This window comes from Tursiops truncatus, chromosome 6 (assembly GCF_011762595.2).
Source record: "Tursiops truncatus isolate mTurTru1 chromosome 6, mTurTru1.mat.Y, whole genome shotgun sequence".
NCBI classification, from domain to species: domain Eukaryota; kingdom Metazoa; phylum Chordata; class Mammalia; order Artiodactyla; family Delphinidae; genus Tursiops; species Tursiops truncatus.
This window is the reverse complement of record NC_047039.1, coordinates 109,655,537-109,681,490: the sequence shown is the minus strand read 5'-3', so window position 1 is coordinate 109,681,490 and position 25,954 is coordinate 109,655,537. Positions and strand designations below refer to the sequence as shown.

General features: G+C 55.1%; 1 protein-coding gene across 4 annotated transcripts in view; it reads right to left on the bottom strand.

The window, feature by feature from the left end:
• HMCN2 (hemicentin 2) overlaps nucleotides 1–25,954 on the bottom strand; it is a 150,687-nt gene that overhangs the window by 103,027 nt on the left and 21,706 nt on the right. For 3 of the 4 annotated variants that reach the window (XM_073806725.1, XM_073806727.1, XM_073806724.1), the window contains exons 3-15: nucleotides 25,397–25,555; nucleotides 24,447–24,569; nucleotides 18,346–18,517; nucleotides 17,550–17,656; nucleotides 16,582–16,702; nucleotides 14,300–14,563; nucleotides 11,720–11,864; nucleotides 11,103–11,224; nucleotides 8,995–9,267; nucleotides 7,751–7,892; nucleotides 7,148–7,275; nucleotides 6,317–6,430; nucleotides 3,915–4,064 (exon numbers count right to left, since the gene is read on the bottom strand). In XM_073806725.1, the coding sequence (XP_073662826.1) occupies nucleotides 3,915–4,064; nucleotides 6,317–6,430; nucleotides 7,148–7,275; nucleotides 7,751–7,892; nucleotides 8,995–9,267; nucleotides 11,103–11,224; nucleotides 11,720–11,864; nucleotides 14,300–14,563; nucleotides 16,582–16,702; nucleotides 17,550–17,656; nucleotides 18,346–18,517; nucleotides 24,447–24,569; nucleotides 25,397–25,555 (2,020 nt within the window). The remainder of the gene's footprint in view (nucleotides 1–3,914; nucleotides 4,065–6,316; nucleotides 6,431–7,147; nucleotides 7,276–7,750; nucleotides 7,893–8,994; nucleotides 9,268–11,102; nucleotides 11,225–11,719; nucleotides 11,865–14,299; nucleotides 14,564–16,581; nucleotides 16,703–17,549; nucleotides 17,657–18,345; nucleotides 18,518–24,446; nucleotides 24,570–25,396; nucleotides 25,556–25,954) is intronic. The other variant, XM_073806723.1, reaches the window with a different exon arrangement.

Here is a 25,954-nt window from a genome sequence, read left to right as displayed (position 1 = left end):
TTTTTTTTTTTTTTTTTTTTGCGGTACGCAGGCCTCTCACTGTTGTGGCCTCTCCCGTTGCGGAGCACAGGCTCCGGACACGCAGGCTCAGCGGCCATGGCTCACGGGCCCAGCCGCTCCGCGGCATGTGGGATCTTCCCAGACCGGGGCATGAACCTGCGTCCCCTGCATCGGCAGGCAGACTCTCAACCACTGCGCCACCAGGGAAGCCCCCTAAAAAAATATTTTAACTGATATTTTATTACTGTTTATAAAGACAAACACAATCCGGATTCGTTTTTAATCTATTTATTATTCTTCACTTTTTTCTTCTGATGGCAATAAAATCAGAGCCCTGTCCAGCAGCCCTAAAAGTATCACAGGCTCTGGGCCCTTGCCTGTTGTGCCTGATAGAGAAGCCACCCAGATACTGACCACACTGGCCACAGAGCCCAGCTCTGCTTCTCTCCTGCTCCCCCAGGCTAGCCAGAGGGTCTTTGCTCCCACAAAAACACACCCCCAGCTCCCCTGCTCACTCACCCAGCAATCAGGGGCTTCCGAGTTGGGAATAAGAAGCAGAGACTAAAATGAGAGGATAGAAAGAGGGCTGAGTGAACACCCATTTAGAGAGAAATCCAGCAGGGTAAAGGGAACTTAGCTCAGGGCAGTTTTGAAGTAATAGAAAGAGTGGGACTTCCCTGGCAGTCCAGTGGTTAAGACTCAGTCTGTACTTCCACTGAAGGGGGCATGGGTTCGATCCCTGGTCAGGGAACTAAGATCCCGAACGCCGAGTGGCGTGGGCAAAAAAAAAAAAAAAAAGTACTAGAGCACTGAGCTCCAGGAGCGGGTGCGGACCGTGGAGGCCAGTCACCAGCCGTGTGATAATCACTCCGCCTCACTCTGCCTCGTCAGGCCCTTGTCAGCCTGGTCCAGCCCACAGGCCGTGTATTGATTAGGTATTCTATTCAAGCCCTGAGGGAAGCACATTATCTCATTAAATCTCTCAAGGACCTTGTGAACAGCCGCTATCAGTATCATCCCCATTTTACAGATGATGAAAGTGAGGCTCAGTAAGGTAAATAACTTGGCCAGACAAGCAGCAAGACCAGGACATTGATCCAGGACTCTTACCAGCCACATGCCAGGTCCAGAGGGGACGCAAAATCACCTCGCAGGCTTGGTCCACAAACAAGGCACCTGCTGGCAGTACAGGAGGAGGCTGCCGTCCTCCCTGTGCCCCAAATACCACCAGGAAGCCAGTTCCCAGCTGAACAGCAGGAAGTGGGCACAGCGCCCACGCGTTCTCAGCCCTGGCAGGCTCTGCCAGCCTGGCCAGGAAGGCTGCTACACAGCTGCCACCCAGATGGGCAGGAAATTGAATTTCCCACCACTGCTGCCAGGCCAGCTCGCCCCAGACACACAGGTGTTGGGCCACTGTCCATGCCGTCCCTGACCTCAAGGCCAGAGGCCACCAGTGGCCCCGTGCCCCAGAAGCCTGCCTCTGGGATGCCAGCCATCCCCCGCCCCGCCACCTCTCACCTGGGGAAATGGCCCCAAGACCAACGGCTAACAGGTGAAGGAACAGGCATGTCAGCCTGGGCCCCAAAGAAATAAGGTTTTGCTGGACAGAAATTAGACACAGAGCAAAGGATGACTGCTTGTAACAATGCCAAGGGCAGCCCTCCCTGGAGCACCCTCTCTGCTCACCCAGAACCTACTGACTAATCACAGTGACAGTGACATTTTTCAGAGCCCATCGTGTCCGAGGCCTTTCTTATCTCTCACTCACACAACATCCAGAAATATCTTGCAGGTGAGGAGCCCGAGGCTCACAGTGGGGAAGCAACATCCAAGCCCTCCTTGCTGGGAGCATCAGGACCAAGTCCAGGGGCTAAAGGCCCGGACCCTGGGTTCAGATCTCAGCTCTGCCACTCAGCAGCTGTGTGACTTTGGGCAAGGCACTTAACCTCTCTGTGCCTCGTTTTCTCCATCTATAAAAGGGATAATGTAGAACCCATCTCAAAAGGTTGTTATGAGGATTATATGCTAGTACATGAAATGTGCTTAGAGCTGGCCCGGCACGTGGCAGATTTCATGGAAGACTTATTATATTTTTATTATCAGGCTCTAGGCCTGTGGCTTTCCATACCCACCCCACCTCAGCCACACAGTGCACTCTAGATAGGGAAAGTCTGAGCACATCAGTCTCCTCCTTAGAAACCTCTTACCGCCTCCACAGAACAAAGCCCAAACTCCACCAGGCGCCCTAGCCCAAGGCCGGGAGTGACCCACAACTGGGCAGCTGCCCCAGCATCCCCTCCCCACCCTCTCTATGCCTCACTCGCTGCCCTACTCCTCTTGCCATGGGGAGATCGGCAAATGCTGTTCCCTCTGCCTGGAACACTGTTCCCTCTGCCTGGAACACTGTTCCCCAGCTCGTCACCTGACTGTTTCTGGGTTCAGCTTAGACATCACCTCCTTCAAGAAGCCTTCCCGGCCTCCACTGTTGGCTTAGCCCCCTTCTCTGGGCACAGGACCCAAGGATGCCACTTCCAAATTCTCAGTACACTGAGTATTCTAATGGTCTGTTTACCATCTCTCTTCTGGACACCGAGAACAACACAAAGGCAGATGCCATTGTAGCCCCAACACAGGGTCTGGGGCACAGGGCCTGGCTACAAGGTGACCACATGTTGGAGGAACAGATGATGGAACAGAGGGGGAGGATCCCCAAGCCTGAGTTGGCACCATCTCCCCCAGGGCCAGACCCTCCCGACTGAGCCTCACTGCACTTCCCTAGAACTCCCAGCACCTGTCTTTCCCGTCATGGCCACAGTCAACCCTCAGGGTACAATCTGCCCCGGCTCAGCACACCAAGGAGCTGTGCCCACAACTTCCGAGCAATTCCCAGTGCCCAGGATCCAGGCCTGGAACTTAGACATCATGACCATCACAGCCAAGGCCATGTACCAGCCGCAGAAGGATTCAAACCTCCCATCTGTAAAAAGGGGATAATAGCTTCTCCCTTTATTAAGCACTTACAATGGGCCAAACCCTGTGCTAAGCATTGTGTATCTGATTTCACTGAAGCCTCACAGCCACCCAACAAAGGAAGTAGTGTGGTCAGCTCCATTTTACAGATGGGGAAACTGAGGGTCAATGATTTGACCAAAGCACATAGATGGTAAGTGATGAAGACGAGACTGGAACTCAGGTCTCAGGGATGACGACACCCATGCTGGAACCAAACTACCTCTGTGATGGGCAGTGACCCCGGCCTCTTGGGATTCTCACACTTGAGTGGTCCCTCCCACCCACCACATACCAGTGTTGGTCTGTGTGACCAACAGAATACAGCAGAAGTGATGGTATGTCACTTCCAAGACTGCGACTGGTTATAAAGACTGCAGCTTCCACCTTGGACGTTATCTCTATCTCTATCCCTCTTGACTCACTTTCTCTGGGAAAACCCACATCACAAGAAGCCTTCTGGAGAAGCCTATCTGGCTAAGGAACAGAGGCCTCCTGCCAACAGTCACATGAGTGAACTTAGGGTAGATTCTCCAGCCCCAGTCAAGCCTTCAGATGACCACATCCCCGGCCAAGGTATTACCTGCCATCCCATGAGAGACCTGGAGCTAGAACCACCCAGCAAAGCCACTCCCAGAGTCACAGAACCATGAGACAATAGATGCTTATTGTTTTAAGCCACATAGTTTTAAGGCAGTTCGTTACACAGCAAGAGGTAACACATACACCAACTCCCTCTAAAATCCCCATCCCACGTGCTCTGGATCCAAACGATGCAAACTCCCCACTGGCAGGCTACGTGGTACCACCCTCTCCTCCCTGCTCAGAGATAGGGCAGGTGGTGGGGGATGGGGAAGGGGGAAGGCAGGAGGGGCAGGGCAAGTGGGGACAAGGTGTACACTCACGTCCAACCTCCAGCCGGATTTCTGCAGAGGCGTCGCCCAACTCATTGACAGCTCGGCAGGTATAGACGCCAGCGTCCCTCTCCCGAGCCACCGGGATTCGCAGCCTCCCAGAGCTGGAGGTCTCAGAGGCCAGAATCATTTCGAGACCCTCTGGACCAAAGATGAGGAAACATCAGGCAGGTACCCATGGTTACCACAGGAGGCCAGGGGATCAGGCTGCCTTCCTGACCCTGGGTTCCTGCAACTCCACAAAGCAGGGACCTTGGAGGGGTGTGGGTGAGGGAAGGATTTCCCCCCAGAATCAGGACCCCTATTGTTTAATAAGTACAGATTTTTAGTTTTGGATGGTGGTGACGGCTGTACAACAATGTAAATATACTTAATGCTACTGAACTGTAGACCTAAAAATGCTTAAGACGGTAAATGCTACGTTAGGCGAATTTTATCACAATTTTAAAGTCAGCACCCTTGGGTCCAGTTCCCTGAGCCCCTTTGTTGACCACGAGTGAGTCTCAGCCTGTTCCCCCGAATGCGACAGGCTCATCACCCAAGAGCTCCTTACCTGGGCCTCCCTCCTGGATCCCCACCCTCTGCTCAGGTGCAGACGGAGGCTCGGATCAGCTCTGGGAGGAGCCCAGGGTCACGGAGATGACCACTCGCCCCCCCAGTTCCGCCTCTTTGAGGCCTTATTCTCATTTCCCTCGTGCACTGTTCCCCCACCCCAACTCCAGGCCTCCCCCTCCTGAGGCCTGAGGGACCACGCAGAGTCTGAACTGTTTTTACAACTTAATATTTTACACTTAGAATTGGCTACATACATATACATAACACAAAATGTTACCATTTAAAGCATTCTGAGTGTCCCATTCAGTGGCGTTAAGTATATTCACATTGTCATGCAACCGTTCCCACCACCCATCCACAAAACTTTTTCATCTTCTTACACTGAAACCCTACTTATTGAACACTAACTCCCCATTTCCCCGTCCCCCAGCCCCTGGCAACCACCATTCTCCTTTCGGTCTCTATAAATTTGCATATTCTAGGCATCTCATAGATGAGATTCCACTCAAATAACTGGAATCATTTAATACTTGTCCTTCTGTGTCTGGTTTATTTCACTTAGCATAATGTTTTCTAGGTTCATCTGTGTTGTGTCAAAACGTCATTGCTAAAAAAAAAAAAAAAAGTCATTGCTTTTTTCCAAATTAAGAAAAAATTTTTTTCTTTTACTTTTTTACTACTTAAATACACCATACTAGAGCAAATGTCTCTGAAAATATCATAAATAAAAGATTTTTTTCTCCATTCGGCAAATTAGAAGTAGGGGGAAATTTCTACACAGCAGCTGCTATGAGCCTGATTTTTTTCCTTTTGTTTTTGTTTTTTTTCATCCTTTTTTTTTTCTTTGCCATAGGAGTCAAATTAAGAAAAAATTTAATTTAATTTTAAATAAAACTCATAAAATGTATTATCGTGACCATTTTTTAGCGGTAACTGCATTCTCATCATTGTACGGCTTGAATTTCATTCCCTTTTAAGGCTGAGCAACATTCCATTGAGAGATCCCCCCTTTATAAAGGGGCTCCCAGGCTGGGCTGGTAGAGCTCTCAGCCACCACAGGCAGTGACCTGAGCACAGAGTGAGGAGTCCTGAGGCCTCTGCCACTGCTAGCTGGTGACCGTGGACAAAATGCTCAAACTCTGAGCTAACTCTGCCTGTCAGTGTCAAGGTGAGGCTCTGGCAAGATCACAGACAGGTGCTGCAAAGGCTGGAGTGCATCCAGGTGGGAGGTGCCTGTGCCTGAGAAGGAGCCCAGTGTTCTGCCCCTGGAAAGTCTGAGGCGGGAGCCCCAGGACCCAGGTCCACTGGTGTGGGCGCAAGAGCAGCGCCTGTTCAAACTCCGGCTCAACGTCTGGCACAGTCCAAACCTTCTACACTCGTTAACTCAGGAGAGCCTCAGAACAGCCCTCTTAACGTTACTGCTAGCTCCCAGATAACCACATCGCCATCGTCACCATCATTAAGAACACTGAGCCCCGCCCGTGCGCCAGGCTCGTGGTAAACAATTTGCACATGTGGACTCATTTAATCCTCGTCCAACCACCTATCTTTGACTTTCCAGCTAAGGAAGCAGGCTCAGAGATACCAAGTCACTTGTCTGAGGTCACCCAGGGGAGCCAGAATTCAAGTCGAGGTCTATTCTAGATCCTTCTCCTAACCACGGAGCCAACCTTCATTAGCTGCGTGGACGCTGGCCTGGGGATGGGAGTGGGGCTGCCAGAAACGGTCCTCTCTCTCCAGACACCCCATTCGGAGTGCCCCCCACGACCATCCTGGAAAGCTGACCCTCCAGGGCCCCAGTGGGATCGCCCACGGGCCGCTCCCCCCACCCAGTGTACCTCGATACCAGATGACCCGGGGCGGAGGCACCCCGGACGCCTCACACGCCAGCACAGCCTCCTCCCCGACGGCGGCCAGCACCACGGCATTCGTGGCCGAGACGGACGGTGGGTCTGTGTGGGGAGCAGATGGGGAATTGGGGACCAACCCACAGACTCCCTGGAGAGAGAATGCAGCTGGGGGAGGGGCGGCGGGGACAAGGTGGGGCTGAGCACCTGCCTCCTCCCCAACCCCCACCAACCGGGACAGTCACCCCAGAAAGATGTAGCCTCCGCTGGTTTCTACAAAGCCAGTTACTCCCGGGACCAACCCCCATTTTGTTCCTCATTGACCTTGAGATAAAAGCCGAAATCCTACAAGGTTCTTAAAGGCCCTACAGGGGCTGCCTGCCCCTCCCCCGCCCCCTCACTCCAGCCAGCCTCCTTGCAGCCCCTTGGGCAGCCCAGACTCATTCCCACCTCCAGGCTTTTGCCCCACCCGATCCCTCTGCTTGGAACGCTGTTCCCATTCCCATCTGCGGCAAGGGTCTGGTCCTGTGTGTACCAGCCGTTCCCCTCTCTGCCCAGGGGCACGTCACTCCATCACACCACCCTGCTCTGCGCTCGTTCTAGTATCTTCACCATCTGAAAGTACCTTATTTATCTGTTTGCATGTTTGCTTTGTGCCTCCCCATTAGAATATAAGCTCCACCTGGATGGAGACCCTGTGTTCACTGCTGTAGCCCCAGTGCCTACCACAAAGTAGATGCTCAGTAAGTAACTGGGGATGGGAGGGAGTGAGAGAGGATGGGCTGGAGATCCTTCTCCTGCAGATACCCTCGACCCGAGTACCTGCATAGTAGAGGGTGACTGTCTTCTCGTCTGTGCCAATGTCATTAGCAGCCTGGCAGCTGTAATTCCCAGCATCCTCTGGGGCCACTCCCTGAATGATCAGGGTTCCCTGGGCATCCACGCGGACTCTGGAGTCGTGCCATGAAACGTGTTCAACAGCAAGGGGCTGGTTAGGTCGGGTCACATGGGGTTGCCCCAGTCCTTATTAATAACAAATCAACTAACGACATCACTGGTGACACCATTCTACACTGACCGCTTGCTCTGTGCCAGGCTGTGTGTTCAGCACTTTACGTATGTTCTTTTTTCATTCGTGGGGCTCAGAAAGGTATGGTGACTTGCCCAAGGTCACACAGCCTGAATGGCAGAGGCAGAATTCAAGTACAGGTCTGTTGGATTCTGCAGCTGTAGCTCCTGACCCCTGAGTCCACACTGTTATGTTTCCCAAGTGATGTGTCTCCTCAGCCTCAAATCAGCCCAGGAGAAGGCAGGGCAAATGCTACTCCCCCATTTATATTAATAGTTAAGAAGACTGAGGCTCAGAGAGCTCCCCTGGGAGTCCACCTGTTCCCAGTCCCAGACCTCCAAGCCCTGAGCCCTCACCTGCTGTCCTCTTGCAGGGCATGACCCTCATGGCTCCAGGAAATGTGGGGTGCAGGGTACCCAGAGGCCGAGCAGCGGACCCTCATCTCCATGCCCTGGGAAAAGCGCTGTGACCTGGCGTGGATGCTGACCTGTGGGGCCTCTGTAGTTCAGAGAGTAGACAGGTGGGGAGGAGTTTGTCAGAGCAGTTGTGCTGTCCCAGGCACCCAGCCCTGGGCCCCCCGCCCCTCCCGGCAGCCACAGCCAGTGTAGACAAAGGAAGTAGAGGTCCCAAGGGGCCTGCATCCTTGGGAGGGGCTTGCTGGGGAACTGGGGAGTGTTGCCAGGCAGCCTCCCAGGCACATCCGCAGGCCACACGGGGACCTGAATTCCCAGTACCCCCCGCAGTGGGAGCCCTGAGCTCCCTGGATTCCTGCTCTGAGCTGAGCGCCTTGAAGAGGCTTAGGGAGTTGTCGAGATGCCAGGGCTGGAGACCTGAGTGGACCTCAAGGTCTGCCCAAGTATTGGCTGCAAACGTAGGTTCTATCCTGGCCTTTGGAAAGCTCACAGCGCAGCAGACTTGTCAGGCTCAAACAGACGTCGTGGGCCATCTCATCTAGACATGGCAAACACGCCCCTCCCATACCAGTGGCCTAGATACGGCCTCAGAATCCTTCTCAACACACTCTAGGCAGTCAATCAAAAGTCACTAGCATAAGGGAGAAAACTTGTTCCAACACACTCACTTTTACACTTGGGGAGATAGCACCCCAGGGAGGAGGATCTGTCTAAATCCTGGGTGGACCTAAATCCTAGGTTAGTATCTAATCCAGGCACCAGCACTCCCGACGTGGGTTCTTCCCACTGCCTCCTCCACCCCCATCTGGGCGGCGCTACCCAACCCCTGCCGAGCATGTCTGATCTCTGGGCTTTCGGAAGTTTCCACTGTTCCATCTCTGTCCTGCATATTGAGAGGGGTAGGTAATGGAGGTGTTCCATGGCAGGGGAAGAGGACAGGACTCAAGGAAATTGGCTTGGCCGACAGCAGTAGAAATTTAGGTCAGATATGAGGATGAACTTCCCAACAGTGAGAACCACTACACTTAGGCTGGAAGGCTACAGAATCCTCTTCCTCTGAAGGTTGAGAAAACACTGAAAGGGCTGACATTGCCCGCCAGAGGTGATGTCTGGGCAGAGGGATGGATTGATGGACTTTGGAGGGAAATGCTAGGTATTGTGTTGAATTGGGAGGACGGCAGCCTCACCTCGCACCAGGAGCCAGACGGACGCCCTCGTGACCCCGTTGGAGTTGCTGGCCATGCACTGGTACCGCCCGCCGTCACTGGGGGTGATGTCCCTGACCTCCAGGGACAGGTTGGCCAACTGGGTGACTCTGCCCGTCGAGGCCGACAGGACTCGCCAGTCCCGGACCCACGTCAGGTTGTAGGGGGCCTCGCCCAGGACCCGGCAGGACAGGATGGCGGTCTCTCCAGAGGACACGGTCACGTTGGGGACAGGGACCACCTGCGGCGGGGGGTCTGCAGGAACAGGAGTACAGGAGGCACTGAGTGGTTGACACAGGGAGGGGGCCATCCTGCATGCCCTGGTGGTGTCCAGACCCCGGAGCCCACCGCATTCCTCAGGACACATCAGCCAGCAGAGCAGTTCACCAGCATCTGCTCACCATGCCCGGACGGCGCCACCACACGGTCGAGGAGGCTGCGTGCATGCGTGCGTGCGTGCGTGCGCGCGCGTGCGTGTGTGTGCGCGCGCGCACGCACATGTGCACGCGCGCCCGCGCGCGCCTACCTTCCACACAACACCGAACTGCAATATTTAGCAAGAGCTACACCACTCTTCACACCCTTTGAACCAATAATTCTGCCCTGGGGGATAAAGCCTCGGAAGTCACCCTCAAGAGGGAAAGAGTAACAAGTACAGAGCGATTCTCTGTACAAGTAGCAGCCAAATGTGGAACTAAGGAAGGCCACTGCACCAAAGGAGGAAAGAGCTAAGAAACCCTCCCTCTCAACAAGAAAAGGTCGTAAGAAGAGACAGGTCAGAGACCGTCTATCCAGGGACAGTCTGCAGGACCTGCAGGCAAAAAGCTGCATCCACATGTCAATGACCGTGATGTGCAAGGATACTAATGGGGAGATTTGACTCCAGACAAAATTAAGTAGTATTAAGGCATTACTTATTATTCATTTTATTAGGTGTAATCATAGAATCTATTATATGGGAAAATCTATGTTTTTAAAAGAGATACATACTGAAATGTCAGGATGCCTACAATTTAGTTTAAAAGAGTTTAGCCATATCTGTGATAACCTACAAGAGAAAAGAATCTAAAAAAAGAATGAATATATGTATAACTGAATATACATATATTCAGTTATATGTAGATAAAGAATGTATTCAGTTAGATGTATAACTGAATCGCTTTGCCGTACACCTGAAATTAACTCAACGTTGTAAATCTACTACACTCCAATAAAATTAAAATTTAAAATAAAATAGTTGGGCCATCAAATGAAAAGGCAAGTATGGCAAAAGACTAGCAATCATTAAGTCTAATAAATGCACGTGCAAACTTCCTTACACTGTTCTACTTTTCTGTACTTACCATTTATAGTAAAATATTTGCTGACCCGCTACAGTGTTAGATGAAAACAAATCAGGCTGTTTTAAGAACGTGTAATATTATCCCATTTTTGTTAAAATGCACACATAGATAAAGGTCTGAAAGAAAGTAAATCAAAATGCTATCAAGGTCATCTCTAGAACAGAGGGATCACAGGTCATTCCGAGCTTTTCTGCTGGTTTATAGTTTCCAGTCTTCCTGCAGGGAGCATGCGTGATTTTGTGTGAGTTTAGGACCACTTAGAGCGGCTGATCTCTCCCCGGGCCCCTTTTCTCCTCTTCAAGACAGCTTAGGTTCATTATTTTAAAAATAAAGGCCATTCATTTTTAGGAGGGTCTGTGGCATTGCCAGCCTCCCTGAGCTCAATGGTGCCACGGCGGCGGGACCTGGAAGCAGGTTAAGGGTTGGGAACGATGGGATGGACGGCGGCCCCTGTGAGGGCCTGGCCAAGAGGTCAGGGATGGGATTGAGGCTGGTGGCGGCGGACACAGTCCAAGCTGCAGCTGAGACTCACAGGCCATTCATGGGTGAAACAGCCCAAACGGGGAGGGGGGGCGGGGAGCCAGCAAGCAGGTGCCGTGTGGGCATCAGACTCTGGATGACGGACAGGCCCCAGCAGTTGGCTGGCATGCTTGCCCACAGATGGAGAAACCCTGGGAGGAAATCCTAGAGGGAAAAATCAGGAAGTGGGTGGGGAGGGGATATGCGGACAGGCCCAAAGAGACAGACCTGTGACGACCATCTGGGCCTTTGCTCGTCCGGTCCCAGCCCCGCTGACCGCCGTGCATTCATATGTGCCTTCCTCAGCCTTGGAGGCCCGCGGGATCTCCCAGCTGCTGTTCCCTGACCCCCTGTGGACAACGAACAGCTGGAGACGGTCCCCCAGCCTCGTCCAGACACTGGGGGGCTTGGTCCCCTGAATCTTGCCCAGAAGGGAGGTCGCAAATCCTCCTGGAGACTCGGTAAGAAGAGGCAGACGGCCAAGGACATGCAAATCCCATGATATGCTATGTGACTCTAAGTGCCTTCCCCTCTCTGAGCCCTGGACTTCCAACCATAGCGGGGAGGTTCTCAAGAGGGTCCTTCCTGCCCTGACCAGCACAGAGCTGGGCCTGCATGGGTTGAGTTTTCAGAAGCTGAGGAAGGCCCATGGCTCTTCCAGCAGCAGTGGGAGCCTCAGGGAACCACCCTCCCCCATCCCTGGCCAAGCTGGGAGGTGCCCAGGAGGGCAATATGACTGAGACCAAGGTCCCACTCCTGCCACCCACTCCCCTTAGATCCCTCCAGGGCATCAGGCCCCCAGGAGCCCTGGGGCTGGGAACAACGGTTGGCCCTGAGCCACTCACTGAAAGTGCCTCTCCTCGCCCAGCCTGGCTCCATCCCGCCGCAGCTGTAGCCAGAAGGGGAGGGCGCTGTGCACAGAGCAGGAGACCACCAGGGGCTGGTGCAGGTAGCCGTGGATCCTGGGGGGCATGCTGACCAGGGGGGCACCTGTGGGCAAGGACCAGCACTCAGGATCCCTCCAGTGACACAGAGACCCACAGGGATGAGCCGGGGAAAGAAGGCCGGGATACAATCTCTGGCACCACCATCCAGTGGTTGCCAAGGGCAGGTCGCGTCGCCTCCTGAAGCCTCAGTTTCCACCTCTGTAAAATGGGGTTAATTGGGTGACTGACCTCATCGTGTTGCTGTGAGGAGCTGGTGAGAGATGGGGCGTGGAAAGCACCTGGCACATGCATGTGGCAGGACCGGCTCCGTCAATGAAAACTCATGGGCTTTTTATGGTTTGTGAGAAGCCTGGCCAGGACGGACCAGCCTGTGCCACCATTTTAGCAAGTCTGTGGGGCAGAGAAGTCAAACCAGCCCTGAAATCTGACGAAATGCTCCCCAGACAGGACTCCCCGGGGGTGTGGGTAGGGCTGTGAGGCTGCTCGTCTGCCTGGAGGGTCAGTTTTACCCAAAGTTGTGGGAGGGAAACCTTTTTTTTTTTGAAAAGTAAGCATACTTGGAGCATGGCTGTGAATACAAAATTCACACGCATTTTTGAGATAAAATAAGAGATTTCCACGAAATCCCACAGCTTGGGATGAGCCTCTTGGGAACCCCATCAGATGCCACTGCCCCCCTCGCCTGACCCTGGCCTTGGGGTGATACATATTCTCTCCCTGGCTCTTGGAATTACTTCAGTGGAAAAGTTTGAGAACTGTCACCCAGGGTCAGTCTTGGACTGTCCATGCCTCACTGGGCAATCACGGACGTGTGCTGAACCCTCGCACTGCCCTCTCCCCCATCCCCACCAGAAATGCTCCGAGGCTGAGGCAATGTGCCAGACCTCCTCTGAGCATAGAGCTGGAGGTGGGAGGGTGGCTGGTGACATCATGCTACAGGCTCCCTGCCACATCCCAGGGGAGAGGGGCGTTGGCCCATCCAGCCACGTCCTCAGCTGCGTGCCCAGCAGCCATCACTCACCCCCACGCACTGGAAGCCTCTGCCGGGCCAACTCCGGCTCCCTCTTCCTTGAGCTCGAAGAGCCCAGGGACCTGAGGCCCCGCCCTCCCCACCCCCATGTCTCCAAACCCAGAGCCTCCTTCTCTCAGTCAAACTCCCAGCCTCCCAGACCCGGAAAGTAGGGGAGGCACATCCCGCCCCCAACCCCGCCTCCACACTTTAATCTACAGCTGACATGGAGACCAAAAGCCAGCTCTAAACTCAAAACTCTGGGAGCCATCTGAAAGAACAGGAGAGAGAAACGGAGGCTGCTGAAATTGCTTCCTGAAAATTCCTCCTCAAAGCTGTAAAAAAAGGCCAAGGGAGGAGAAGCCCAGGGGCCACAGCAGGGGAGTGGAGGCCAGGAGACGGAAAGAAGGGGTCCCAAGCCCCCGACCCCACCCTGCCCGACTCGGGTCCGCCAGGTCCTCCACGTCGCCACCGGCACATTGGCACCCTCCCTGCATCCTTAAATGAAGTGAGATGACCCCCAGCAGAGCTGATGATGGAGTGCCAGTGTCATCCACCTCTGAACTCCTCCCCGGTCACTGCCAGGGGAGGGGGGAGTGGGCTGGAAGAGGGAACGAAGCCCAATAAGGAGGCCGATGGCCAGTGAACTCAGACCCCACCCCACCCCAGGACCAGAGGCAGATCTGGAAAGCCAAAGACTTTGCCCTGCCCTCTGGGAGCTTCCAGCCCAGATGGTGAGACCTCAGGGACACACGGGAAACCAGCAAAAGCCACACACATGGGAACCAACACAACATGACCTACAATGACGTCACAGTAACAGCAGCTGTGCGGAGGGTCCCGGTCCACGGTTCCCACGTCCTGTGTGCAGCCTCTTGAATACCCAAGAGCCGTCTTGTTATGTGCATTAGCTTACAGAACCCTTCGAGCAACCCTATAAAATGGGTGAGCTCGGCTTCCCCAGCTATAAAATGGGGACACATCTCAGAACTTGTGTAAGCATTCAATGAGCTAATGCATGGCAAGTGCTTGGCCCAGGACTGTCCCACGGAAAGTGTTCAAAATGGTGACTAGATGAGTATTACCATGATTTCGACTATGATAGCAATTATGACTAGGGAAGGGCATACCCATACCCACTGCCCTGCCCACTGCTGTGTCTACAGTGCCTAGTACCATGACCGACACAAAAGGAATGGTGAACGCACAGGTGGATGGATGGAAAGATAGATGGATGGATGCGTGGATGGGTGGATGACTTTGCAGCAAATCCTTCAGCTGAAAGCTACATCTGAAGATCTCAGTATTTGGCATAATGCCTTGCAGAGCCTGCTGCCCAGAGAAGTTTAATGAACAAATATTTCCTAATCTAATCTAATTTAATCTAATCTAATCAGAAGAGCCTTCCGGAAAGAAATAAGCCTCCAAGGGAACAAGGGAGCTGGGGGTGGTAAGAGCCAATCACTCACCTGGGGCCACCCCACGGTAGGAAACTCCAGAGACGCGGAGGAGGGCGTTTCCCTCATGGTCCTTGCCCTTCACCTTGAGGTAGAAGCGCTCCTGGGGGGTGCGGAAGGACGGCCCACCCCACAGCTGATGGGTGGATCCGTTGGAGAGGAGCCGCATGGGCAAAGTCAGGAGGGACCGCCCTGAGCTGTGTGAGAGCTCCATTGAGTCCAGGTGGCCGGGTGGCTGCAGGCCTGTGGAGTTGATCACCAGGGAGATGGGCACCCCTGCAGACGAAGGGCGAGGAAGGAGATGCTGCCATCTGCGCTGGGCTCCACGATCCTCCCCAAGCAGGGGCTCTAGGACCACAGTCAGAGAGCAGCCTGCTTGCCTGACCTTCCCCCGCTCCCTCACCTTCTCTTCCCTGGTCTAACTAATGCTGGGTGGGATAAGGAGAGAAGGGGGGGGGGGGGGGCTTGCTACTGTCCGTGGTCCTGAAACACCAGTGTCCCTTCAATCCACGGCTTCCCATGGCTACATCCCCTCTACTGTGCAGACTGGGGCGCTCACTGAGCAGAACTGGGAAGGGGTACCCCCACCCCTGCCCCACCACTAACTGCTGGCTGTCGTCAGGCAGGCTCTGAGACCGGCCGAGGTGAGACACACGCCCCGGTTTGGGAAGGCTGACTCCTGCCCATCCTTTCCCCATGCTCATCTTTCCTCTGGTTTCCTTTTCTATCTTGTTGAAATGTACTTTCCACGTTATCCCAGGACAGACAGAACTGGACTTGGGTTTTATAGTCTCCTAAGCTGATGTGGGAACAGTCAGGTCGCTCCCTTGGCAGGTGGCTTTTCATTGTTTTTTTCCTCTCACTGATCATAAACCAGGGACCAGAGGATGTGGTCCAGGAAGTGTCTTCACATTTTTGAAAAAGTATCAAACAACCTGGAAGGGGCACATACAAATCTAGAAGACCAGATTCCTTTGAAAAATCAATGTGTCAGCGCTGGGCGCCATTCCCGCATTGCAAGAAGCAGCCAACGGCGTGCAGCAGCTGTGGCCCAGACCCCCACTGTCCAGTTAGCCACAGCCTCGCCCACTCCCTGGTGCCCCTGGCACTGAGACCAATCGCTATTTATCATTTGCAATTGCCCTGCTGTTTCTCTGTCTCTTTTGGATGTCTGGGACCCACATCTTTATCAGAAGCAGAAACCAAAGAGGGTCACGCCCTTCACCCTCTTCCACTGGAGACTGGCCAGTTTTCAATCCCCACTGTAGCACTTCATGTAGGATTTCTTTTCTCTCTTGGCTTTAGAATAGGAGCTAAGTTTCTCTGCCTCGGGCCCTCCCTCCCACTGGCAGAAACAAACACGACATGAGCACGCAGACCCCTTTTTCACTTTGAAGATATTACTGCTGGTCCTGGCAGGGAAACCTACAAGGGCTGACAAGAATGACAGACATTAGAGGAGATACAGACTAGAAAGAAATCCCTAAGGATCCAGCACACACCATTTAGGGGTCACTATTCTGTGGTCCAAAGTTAGCCTGACCCGGTCTAGTCGTCCCCATCCCTGCTCAGCTGGTCCTCGCAAAATCCCCCGGATGGACCCGGGGCAAGACACCGTATTTTCCAAACTATAAATGGGGACCCTGGTCTGGCTGCCAGGTGGCATTTTCTGGCAAGAAGCTCTGGCACCCTGAGCTAGAAGTCTCTGCCTGCTCTGGGGTCCAGCTTCCTCCAGGTGGAGTCATGATGGGGTACGTAGGCAACCTCGGAACCCAGTGCGCGGCTTCTCATTGGAAAACTGATCCTACGCCTCCAACGTCCCCCCAGGCTATCGGCCTCCAGGGGCACCTAAATGTCCATCAGGACGCTCGTTCCCTCGGAGTGAGACACTGGTTCCCCCTTCGGGGAAGGTGTCCACTCAAGCACCTCGGAAAGTATTGGACCAGCCTGATGTTCACTGGAAGAAGTGGGGCTCTGGACAGATAAGTCTCGACAAAGAGCAAGGGGAAGGAGTAGTAAGCGGGACTGCGTGAGGTCCTGGAGGCCTTGGGGGGCAGGGAGGAAGTTCTAAAGGTAAACGGTCCCAGGGTCACCTGGGCTGGAGCCGACAGAGGGAGTGCTGGCCCTGGGCGCAGTTCACGGTGATGTGACAGAGAGGCTGGACCCAGCCTCTGCAGGCCCGTTCCATAGTCACACAGTCATGGCTCCCCCCAGAGCTCCCCCCACTTCCCAAAGGCGAGCCCCACCTCCGCAGAAGGTGGCCCTGCATCGCCCTGGGGCCAGGAGCACGGTACCTTGCAGGGGCCACTCGATGGTGTGGCTGAGGTCCAGGGAGGGCTGAGTGGAGAAGCCAGCTCGGAAGTCGACGTTGCTGATGCCCGTGATCCTGACCGAATGGCGGCCGCTGCTATAGACCTAGCACAGGCCCAGGCCCACGTCACCGGGGCATCCGAACCCAGCACCCCAGCTCCAGGCAGGAGGCGGGCGACCCGACCCGGCCTGGAGTCGGCAGCTGGAATTCTCCCGCCGTTGCATACAGGTGGGCAACTTACCTGCTCCCTGGGGGCCCAGCACGATGCTCCCCAAATGAAGTGGGAGAAACCCAGCTAGGGCACTGTCCTGAGTAGCACTCTCGAAGCTGCCCTGCCTTTCCCACGACCACCGCCCCCAACTCCCGCGGGTCTGGTCTGTCCCCCTGCACGTCTAACCCCTGCCTTGGCATGAGAGCTCTTGGCTCAAAGATGCTCAGAGTTTGAAGGATAGCGGTGCTTGCAGCACACAGCACCGTGCCTGGCGCCCAGCAGGGGCTCGTGCATGTTTGCCTGATCGGCAAGAGTCCTATCCTCCTGAAGCAGCAGCCTGCCCCGTCCCAGGATACTCTGTCAGGAGCCCAGCCTGCCCCCAGCACCTTGCCGATTACAGCAGACCCTGCTCCCCCTGCCAGTCCTGTCCCTCTGAGCCCAAGGTCACCCTTGCTGCTTCTGTGCACTCTTCACAGGACAGCTCAGTCACCCACCTGGACACTCAAGGGGTTTCTGTAAGCCTTTCTTAGAAGCTCCCTAACTAACCCCAAACCGCTCCACTTCCTCTCACTGATGCAAGGCGGAATACTCCTCCTCTGTTCTTGACCCTTTACTTCTATTGATATGCCCACTTCACTCCACGCTCCAGCTCTCAGCTTCGCAGCGCCCGGCGAGAGGGAGGTGGTATCTCGGGTTGGTGAAGCTGGTCTCCCCAACCCCAGGAACCCCAGGCCCCCTACCTTGACGGACCACAGCCCAGGATGCTCAGGCTTAAAGGCCACAACCTTGGCCGAGTCAGGGATGTTGAGGAGCACGTCGAGGCCCTCGTCCCTCTGCAGGATCCTCCCTGTGGAAGCCCCAAGGACCGCTTAGTCCCCAGCCACTTCCTGGGGGTGGCAGCGGCCCAGCCACTTCCTGGGGGTGGCAGCGGCCCACCCTGTCCCCTGGAACCCACAGCGCTCCAAACACCAGCCTCGGGCTTCCTAGAGGAACTGACAAGAGGCCTTCGGTGGTACCCGGGCCTCTATCTTACCCTGATCGCCATCCTCATCCCTCCCCAGGTGCCGGCTGTACCCCTGGCCTCTGGACCTGAATACTCAGGACATTCGCAGAGCACCATGGGGCCAGGAGACCGGGTCCGAATCACACTGACCCTGGGCGACCCGACAAGTCACTCCACCTCTCGGAGCCCCAGCTTCCCATCTCTACGATGTGCCACTAATTCTTGCCCCCACTGACTCTCCAGGCCACCGAAGAGCTCCACTGAGGGAACACGGGGAAGATGCCATGTGATCCTTGAAGCTCAGGAACTGTCATCATTTTAATTCCCCTTAGCCGGGCTGCTAACGGCCTTCCTGTTTCCTCACCTACCACGGGTACCCTCCCTGCCCTTCACTTGGCATTCCCCCTACCCTCCTCGCTCCTGGAGCCTTATGTCCAAACCCCCTATCACCCCAGGGCCTCTCTCTCTGTCCATTCTGGACTCCCAGCTCAGTCTCAGGGCCAAGGTGGAGGCCAGCCCTGGGGCGCACGTACCCAGCGGGTCTTGGACTTCGATCTCGGGCCCCGGGCCACTCAGGGAGATGGTGACCTCCTTCAGGCTGGGGTCAAAGGGGATCTTCCACGTGTGCTCGCCGTCTTCCTCGTGGTCCGTGGACAGCAGGTGCACCTTGGAGGTCTGGATTGCTGACTCCACCCACTTCAGCACCTGGAAGGCAGGTGTGAGAAGCTGACACTAGCAGGTGCCCGTGGTGTCTTGCTTGTGCCTGGCCCACAGGAGGTGGGTCCCTAACACGCTGCCAGTTGTGTGCAAAATCCGGTCCCCCGGTGGCTTTTAGGCAGCATACAGGCTTTCCAGGTCACCTGAGGCCACCCCACTCCCCACTGCCCGATTCACACGTCACTACCCTCTTGGCCTGTGGGCTCAGAACTGTGACACCTGAATGAAGGCATCCAGAGGACTCAGCTGGGCCAGAAGGAGCAAAGGGTGCCCTCTGCTGGGAAGACTTCCCTCCTTCCTCACATGGCCAACTTCTGTGACACCCATCACTTCCTCCAGGAAGCCCTCCTGGAAGCCTTACACACTGATGAACTCTGGAGATCCGGAAACTCTCCCAGAGCCATGTGGTTCACCATCCCCTGCCCAAGGGGCCTCAGACCACACCCTCACCTGGACACCATGCTCTCTAAGCAGGACCATGTCTCTAAGCAGACAGCAAAGACAGCCCCCTCCTGACCCTTGTCACAACACTGAGAAATCTTATGTCCTTTGTTTCTACAACTGCTTTTATTCATTCTAAAATCTTCCTCTTTCAGACAGGTCCCGTTGAAAATCAGGTAACAGGTAACTCTCTCTCCAAAGTACCATCCCACTTATTTTCCTGAATAAGGAAACAATCAGATGAATCCGCAACACGGGACACTGTATAAGCAATACCTCTCCAACAAGTTAGTGGCATGAAAAAATGGTGGTACTTCAGATTTAAGGAAACTTAACAGACATAAGAACCCAATGAAATGCACAGCCCTTGATTAAATCCTGATTTGACATTTTGAGGACAAGTAGGGAAAGTTGAATACGGGCTTGGCATCAGCTGATACTAGCAAAGTACTAGTCATTTTATCAGGTGATGTTGTGGGTTACGCTGGAGTCTATCTTTTTTTTGTTTTAATTTATTTTTGGCTGCATTGGGTCTTCGTTGCTGCGTGCGGGCTTTGTCTCTAGTCACGGCGAGCAGGGGCTACTCTTCGCTGCAGCGTAAGGGCTTCCCATCGCGGTGGCTTCTCTTGTTGCGGAGCACGGGCTCTAGGCGAGTGGGCTTCGGTAGTTGTGGCACTTGGGCTCAGTAGTTGTGGCTCACGGGCTCTAGAGCGCAGGCTCAGTAGTTGTGGCCCATGGGCTTAGTTGCTCTGCGGCTTGCGGGATCTTCCCGGACCAGGGCCCGAACCCGTGTTCCCTGCATCGGCAGGCGGATTCTTAACCACTGCGCCACCAGGGAAGTCCCCGTTTTTACTTTTCTATATCTTTGACACTTCTCACAGAAAATGTTTAAGCAAAAATCAATTGAAAGGAACAAGTACGTCTTTACAAGCATGACTTTCGAATATACCTGAGCCACCATAGGAGTATCCTGTCGTTTACCAGTTCTAATCAACAGGAAGTGACTTCCTGGAATACTGTTTTGAGAAATGTGAAGCCACGTTCAGCCGCAATTAGAAAAAGGTCTGTGATCGAGCAGCAAGTCTGCCGTGGATCTGGAATTAGAACGCGGTGTCTGGCATGTTACACATTGGCCATCCTTGCTCTAAACGACAGTCCTCCAGCTCTGCCTGCCATGTGATCTTCCGTGGAAGGGAAAGGGTACAGAAGGGAATTGGAAGAATTGCTCGAGATTTGGAAAATGAATGTGTTTTGGTCAGACTGAGCTAGAACATGTGCGCCTAGATTTTACAGCTAGATTTCAGTTATCACTGGACGAGAATTCTGTGTTCTGAAAACTCCTCTGTTTTTATATTTGGAGCTACTCCATTCTTCTGTTTCTGCCTAACTTTCTAAGGGATGTTTCTCTTGAAAAGATCCCACCTATTTTGGTTAAGAAATGAAGGCAAGGCTCTTCGTCCGTGTGGAGGTCGATCAGAAGCAGCAGCTAAGGCTCCCGGCTAGAAAGGCAGACAGAAGCTGGTGAGGTAAGCGAGGCAGCTCCCCGACAGCAAAGCAACAGCTCTGTGACCACTGTCCTTCTCCCCCCGGGGCCAGGCCTTCTCAGGGGTCAGGAGGCAATCAGAAATGAGCAAAGCTGCCAGAAGGGGGTGGCAGCACTCGTTGACAATTACCCAGATGGGTCACACCCGCTACTGTGTTGCAACTGTCATTACAAGCTCTTTCTAGGATTTTTTGATGGAGAGAAGATGCCCAAGAGCTCAGGCTACTGCACGGAGAGGAGACAGGAGGCCAGCGACCCCGTCAGGAGGCAGCCCGCCCACGAGGGCTGCCCTGTAAGCACATCACCACTCCAGAGCTGGGGGAGCTGACCCTCTTGCCCACAGCAAGGCCAAGCGGCTGCAGGCCCAGGCCTGGGGGCAAAGGCTTCTGGGCCTGGCGATGGCCCGGGGACTCAGAGAGGAATCGAGGGAAACTTCTGAGCAGACAGCCTTCATCGAGCAATGTTTATTTGCGAAGGTAATGGCTTCCAGATGTTAGCAGGACAGGGGGGCCTGGGAGCCAGCAATGCACTGGGGCTCATCTCTGTTGCTGATGGGGAAAGAATGAGAGAATCTGGCGCTGCAACCCTGGCCAGATGGTTGCCGCTCAGCGGTTCACAGCAGATAAATCATCCCCCGAGTCTCCTCCCAAAGCATCTGACAGTCGGGGTGAGGAAACCGAGCGGGGAAGCTGGGGCCGGGGGCGTCAAATGGGCCTCGAGAACCACAGATCAGAAAACTGAGGGCCCTTGACAACTGGGCACCACGGGGCACTGGGCCCAGCCTTTACCTTCCTGAGAACCTTTTCCAGAGAAAGCTCTTACCCCTGAGGGGGCTTCGCTAGAGCTGGGGTGTATGTGTTCTGCGCTCCACACAGAAGCGCAGGCGCTGGAGGTACGGCCACCACTAACCCTCCCCCAGGGCTCCCTGGTGCCTGGCCTCATGCAGAGGTCTTCCTCCTACCCTTGTCACCATCTCTCCAGGCAGTAGCCCTCATAACCCAACGGCGCAGCTGAGGAAACAAAGGCCCAGAGACGTTAGGTGCTGTGCTCAAGGTCACACAGCAGACAGGTGGCAGAGCTGGGGTCTGAAGACAGCATGTGACCTTAACCCCCTACCACCCCACCTCCTCTGGGAAGGGTCCAGGATGAGGTCATCTCCAGGGCCTGTGTCTCCTGATCTGTTAATCCAAACCACCTGTTAATCTGACCTCCCCTCCCCCTCCCCCTTACTGTCTTAGAGGGCAGTTCACCTTTCCCCTGGTTAATGCCCAGATTCTGAGCAATTTGTCATATTTGTACCTGCTGGTGCTGGACAGGGAAAGGGTCTGAGCCCCCAGAGTGGGACTTCCCAGGACCCCAGAGGGCTTCAGGATGATGGGCTCTCCCAGAAATTCTGACCGTTCTGTTGGACCTGGGGACAGGACGTTGAGCTGGGTCTGAGCTGGGGGGAAGCCTGTGGGAAAGATGTGCTGGGGCAAGGGGGTTCTTGGACCTAGCTAAGTCCTAATTAAAAATGCACACCTCTGGGACAGGCCCAAGGGGTCACGCTGCCTGCTTCCCCTGTCCGCTGAAGGATGGCAAAAGCTACAGGTTACCCCTCCCAGGGCGACAGGATCTTCACCCTCCTTTAGTTACGCTGGAATCTCAAAGGTGGAAAAAGCTAAACGCCCGAAAGCACAGAGACGTAAGATTGATGGATAATCTCTCGGTGCCCAGCACCTAAAGCTGCACCAGCGCAGAGTACGCGCTCGGTAAATGAAGGGAAGAGAGAACGCGCTCGGTAAATGAAGGGAAGAGGGAACGCACTCTATGTGTCTTTCCTGCCATACTGGACACACTTTGAAATGGTCAAAGAACTGACTACACAGGCGGGGTTTGGGGGACTTTTGCAACTTCTTCTAGCCGGAGCCCCCTTGGCTTGGGCAAAGACACTGTTCCCTCTCCTGGGGGGATGACCACGGCCCTGGCTGCCCCGGCTACCTTCCCAGGCTTGCCAAATGTCTGGGGACATCTGGAAGGGGCCAGGTACAAGGCATGAAGCTAACGAATGACAGATCTCTATTCAGGGAGGAGCGGGATCCAGGCCCCTAGCCAGGGGCAGCCAATCCTGGCCATCGGATGTCCTACCACGTCAGACGTGTCCTGCCCGGCCAGGCTGCCACGGCAGAAGGCTGGCACCACGGCCAGGAGCCAGGGGCTCGCCCCAGGTGCCATGGCTTGAGGGAGAGGCTAGGAGAGTCCAGCCCCACACCTGAGCAAGCGGTCCTCCACCGACCCACCCAGACGCCTGACGTCTGATTTGCCCCAGCAGGAACCCAGTTCCCGAGCAACTGCCCAGATAGGACACCGCCAAAACAGGGACCAAGCCGTCATTCCACTCTGAAATGCCTCCCACCTTTGCTTGGGTGGCTTAGTACCAGAGCACGCTGACACGCCAAAAGAAATAAATCCTCTTGTGTAGCAGAGAAGCATAAACGCCATCTTTCAACAGGGAGCGAAGGCGCTAACCTAAACACGGCCCTGGAGATCATAAACATACAACACACCATACCCTCTCCCGGAGGCAAGAGCAGGGCTGGCCCGGGGCCGCGGTGGCCTCAGAGACGCTGTTCTTCTCATCTTCCTCTTCCTCACGCACAAGGGACTCCATGTCATCCCTTCACCAGCTACTTACCAAACACCTGCTCCCTGCTGGTGGCTGTACCAGGTGCTGGAGATACCGTAGCAGACAGGAACTTAAGGGCCCTGCCCTCAGGGAGCTCACAGCCTAATGGCATTAAATAATCGCACAGCTGCAAAACTATGATTCTATAAAGCAGTACAGAGAGCTGGGAGAGGGTATGATAGGAGACTTAATTTGATGGGAAATCGAGGAAGGTGTATTTCAGCTAAGACTGGGAAGATGAGGGGCCAGGGGAGGAGAAGCTGGAAAAACAAGCCACACGAGCAAAGGCCCTGGGGGAGGAAAGACACGGGGCACTGAAGAAAGAGCAGAGAGGCCAGCAGGGCGGCAGCAGCGGGAACGGGGGAGAACACAGGCCATAGGCTCCGAGAGGCAGAGCTCAGATAAGGGTCTGGACCTGTTCCAGGGGACAAGGGGGCGGGACCTGTTGGTCAGATTTGTTTTAGAGGGTCCAGTGGGATGCAGGACCGGCTCATACAGGCTCAAGAAAGCCAATTATGAGCATCACTTCCCATGCTCTGTGACTTCATGACGGCAGCTTGAAACCAGCCAAAGTAGGAGTATTTAAACTATGGAAGCGGGCATTCTTGTTCCTTCCAGAGAGAGATGGTTGTGAAACATTTACCAACATGCCACTGGAAGGATCCCTCTGGCTCCTGGGGAGGAATGGACGTGCTGGGCAGAGGGAAAGCGGGGAGAGACCTGAGCAACTGATGGAGCCTGGAGGGGAGGAAGGGCAGGCACCTGGTCCAAGACCGAGATGAGGACGCAGACACCCGGTCAGCGCTGGGGCATCAGCAGTCCTGCACGTCAGGCTTCAGGGCCAAGCAATCCTCTCCCTGCCAAGTCCCCAAGCTCGACTTCCTGTCCCAGCAACACAGCCCAAATCTGATGGCCGCCCCCATGCTCCTCCACCCACTCCTGGGCTCCTCGACTCTGAGGAGAAGCTCCCCCCCGCTCTGCCAGCCTTTGTTAGATCTATCCTACCAGCCTGGACCTCCTGGGGGACCCGGGCTAAAACCCGGGGTGCTCCTTCAAGCCCCAATCTTTTTACAGGCGAAACTGAGAAACCCGCAGCACCTGCTTTGGGGGCGAGCGAGAGGGTTTGGCCAGATGATGCCCAAAATCCCTGAGCACCGGGCTTCCTGCGCTTCCTGCTGTGGTGAGAGCGCTCGGCACCGCTCATCCGTGATGGCAACCAGCCCATGGGCCGAGCCGCCCAGAGATGCAGCACGTCAGGGCCGGCTCACCTCGGTCACCTGCTGCCTGTCCAGGTGGAACACCTGCCCGGAGCTGGTGGCAGCAATCTCCTCGTAGGCCAGGTAGCCAGGATGAGTACGGTCACCACAGTCCCCCGTCAGCACAAAGACCACCTAGAAGAGAGACAGGCAGCCTGGCTCATGGCTCCTCTGCCACCTTCTACAGGTATGAGTAGCAAGGCCAGAACCAGGGAGGAGTGACCTGGAGAAAGCCCCTTCCTCTCTCTGGGCTCAGGCGATGCATCTGTAAAATGGGAATGATACGAGTTCCCGCCCCGTGGGGGTCAGGACTGATGCAGGTCACGTGTTCACCACAGGGCCAGGAATACAGTAGATGCTCGATAAATGCAAGCCGTTATCAAATCTACGAAGAAGGGAATGGAAACCGACTCTGCTCCAAGTGGCCCCTGGAGGCCGCAGAGCTAGAAGAACCTTGGAGAACCCGAGTTTGTTCCAGAGGGGAGAGCAGAGAGGCGTCCCAGCCCCTGAGGTCTTTCCCAAGGATTCCAGTGGGCGGGCCCTCCTTCCTTCCCTGCACACATCTCCTTCCCAACCCCTCTCTGTGAAAGCAAGAAGCAAAAACCCCAGCACGTCTTCCAGACCCTTAGACAATGCAGAGGCGACGCCAGGAGGAAGACGGATTGCCCGGGCTCTGACGGGGTGTGAAGGGAGCAGGGCGGTGTGGTCTTTATCAAAAATGGGTCTCGCCAGGGAGGCCTGCGGCCTGGCAGACGGGGCAGGAGCATGAGAACACACTTGGACTTCACAGCCCAGCTAGTCAGTGGGCTGGTCGGCACTCCTGGCGGAGGCTGGACCCAGAGAAGCAGCAGCTCAGCTCTCCGGCGGGGGGTTGGCGGGGGTGGGGGGTGGAGGGAGGGAGGGGGGCTTGGGGCGGCCCTCGGAGACCCCAGCTTCCCCAGCACCCCCTCGTGGTGGCTCACCCGTGACTGTTTAAGCTGCAGCAGCTGCAGCACCTCGTCCTTCTTGTGGTAGTCCTTGGCGCGGGCGTCCGAGAAAACGTAGATGAAGGAGCCGGGGTTGGCGACCTCCACGGCAGCCTTGATGGCCCCCATGCTCATCTCTGGGCAGTCCCCGCCTCCCTGCAGGACAGGACGGGTCAGCGGCCGCCGCCCACCTCCTCGCCGTGGGCACCACCCAGGGAGGTGGGGGTCCCCTCCAGTGGCCTCTGTCCTGCCCATCCAGGGTCAGGCCAGGGCCCCAGCCACTCCCTTCCCTGAGACACAGTGTAGCATCCAATCCGCTTCATCTCTCATTCATTCACTCATTCATTCATTCACTCATTCACTCATTCACTCACTCATTCCTTCATTCACTCATTCATTCACTCACTCCTTCATTCACTCACTCATTCATTCATTCCTTCATTCACTCACTCATTCCTTCATTCACTCCTTCATTCACTCATTCACTCACCCATGCCCGAGCGACACGGTCCCTCCCACAGAGTCTGGATGGGAGGCAGACTTGACAGTAACAAG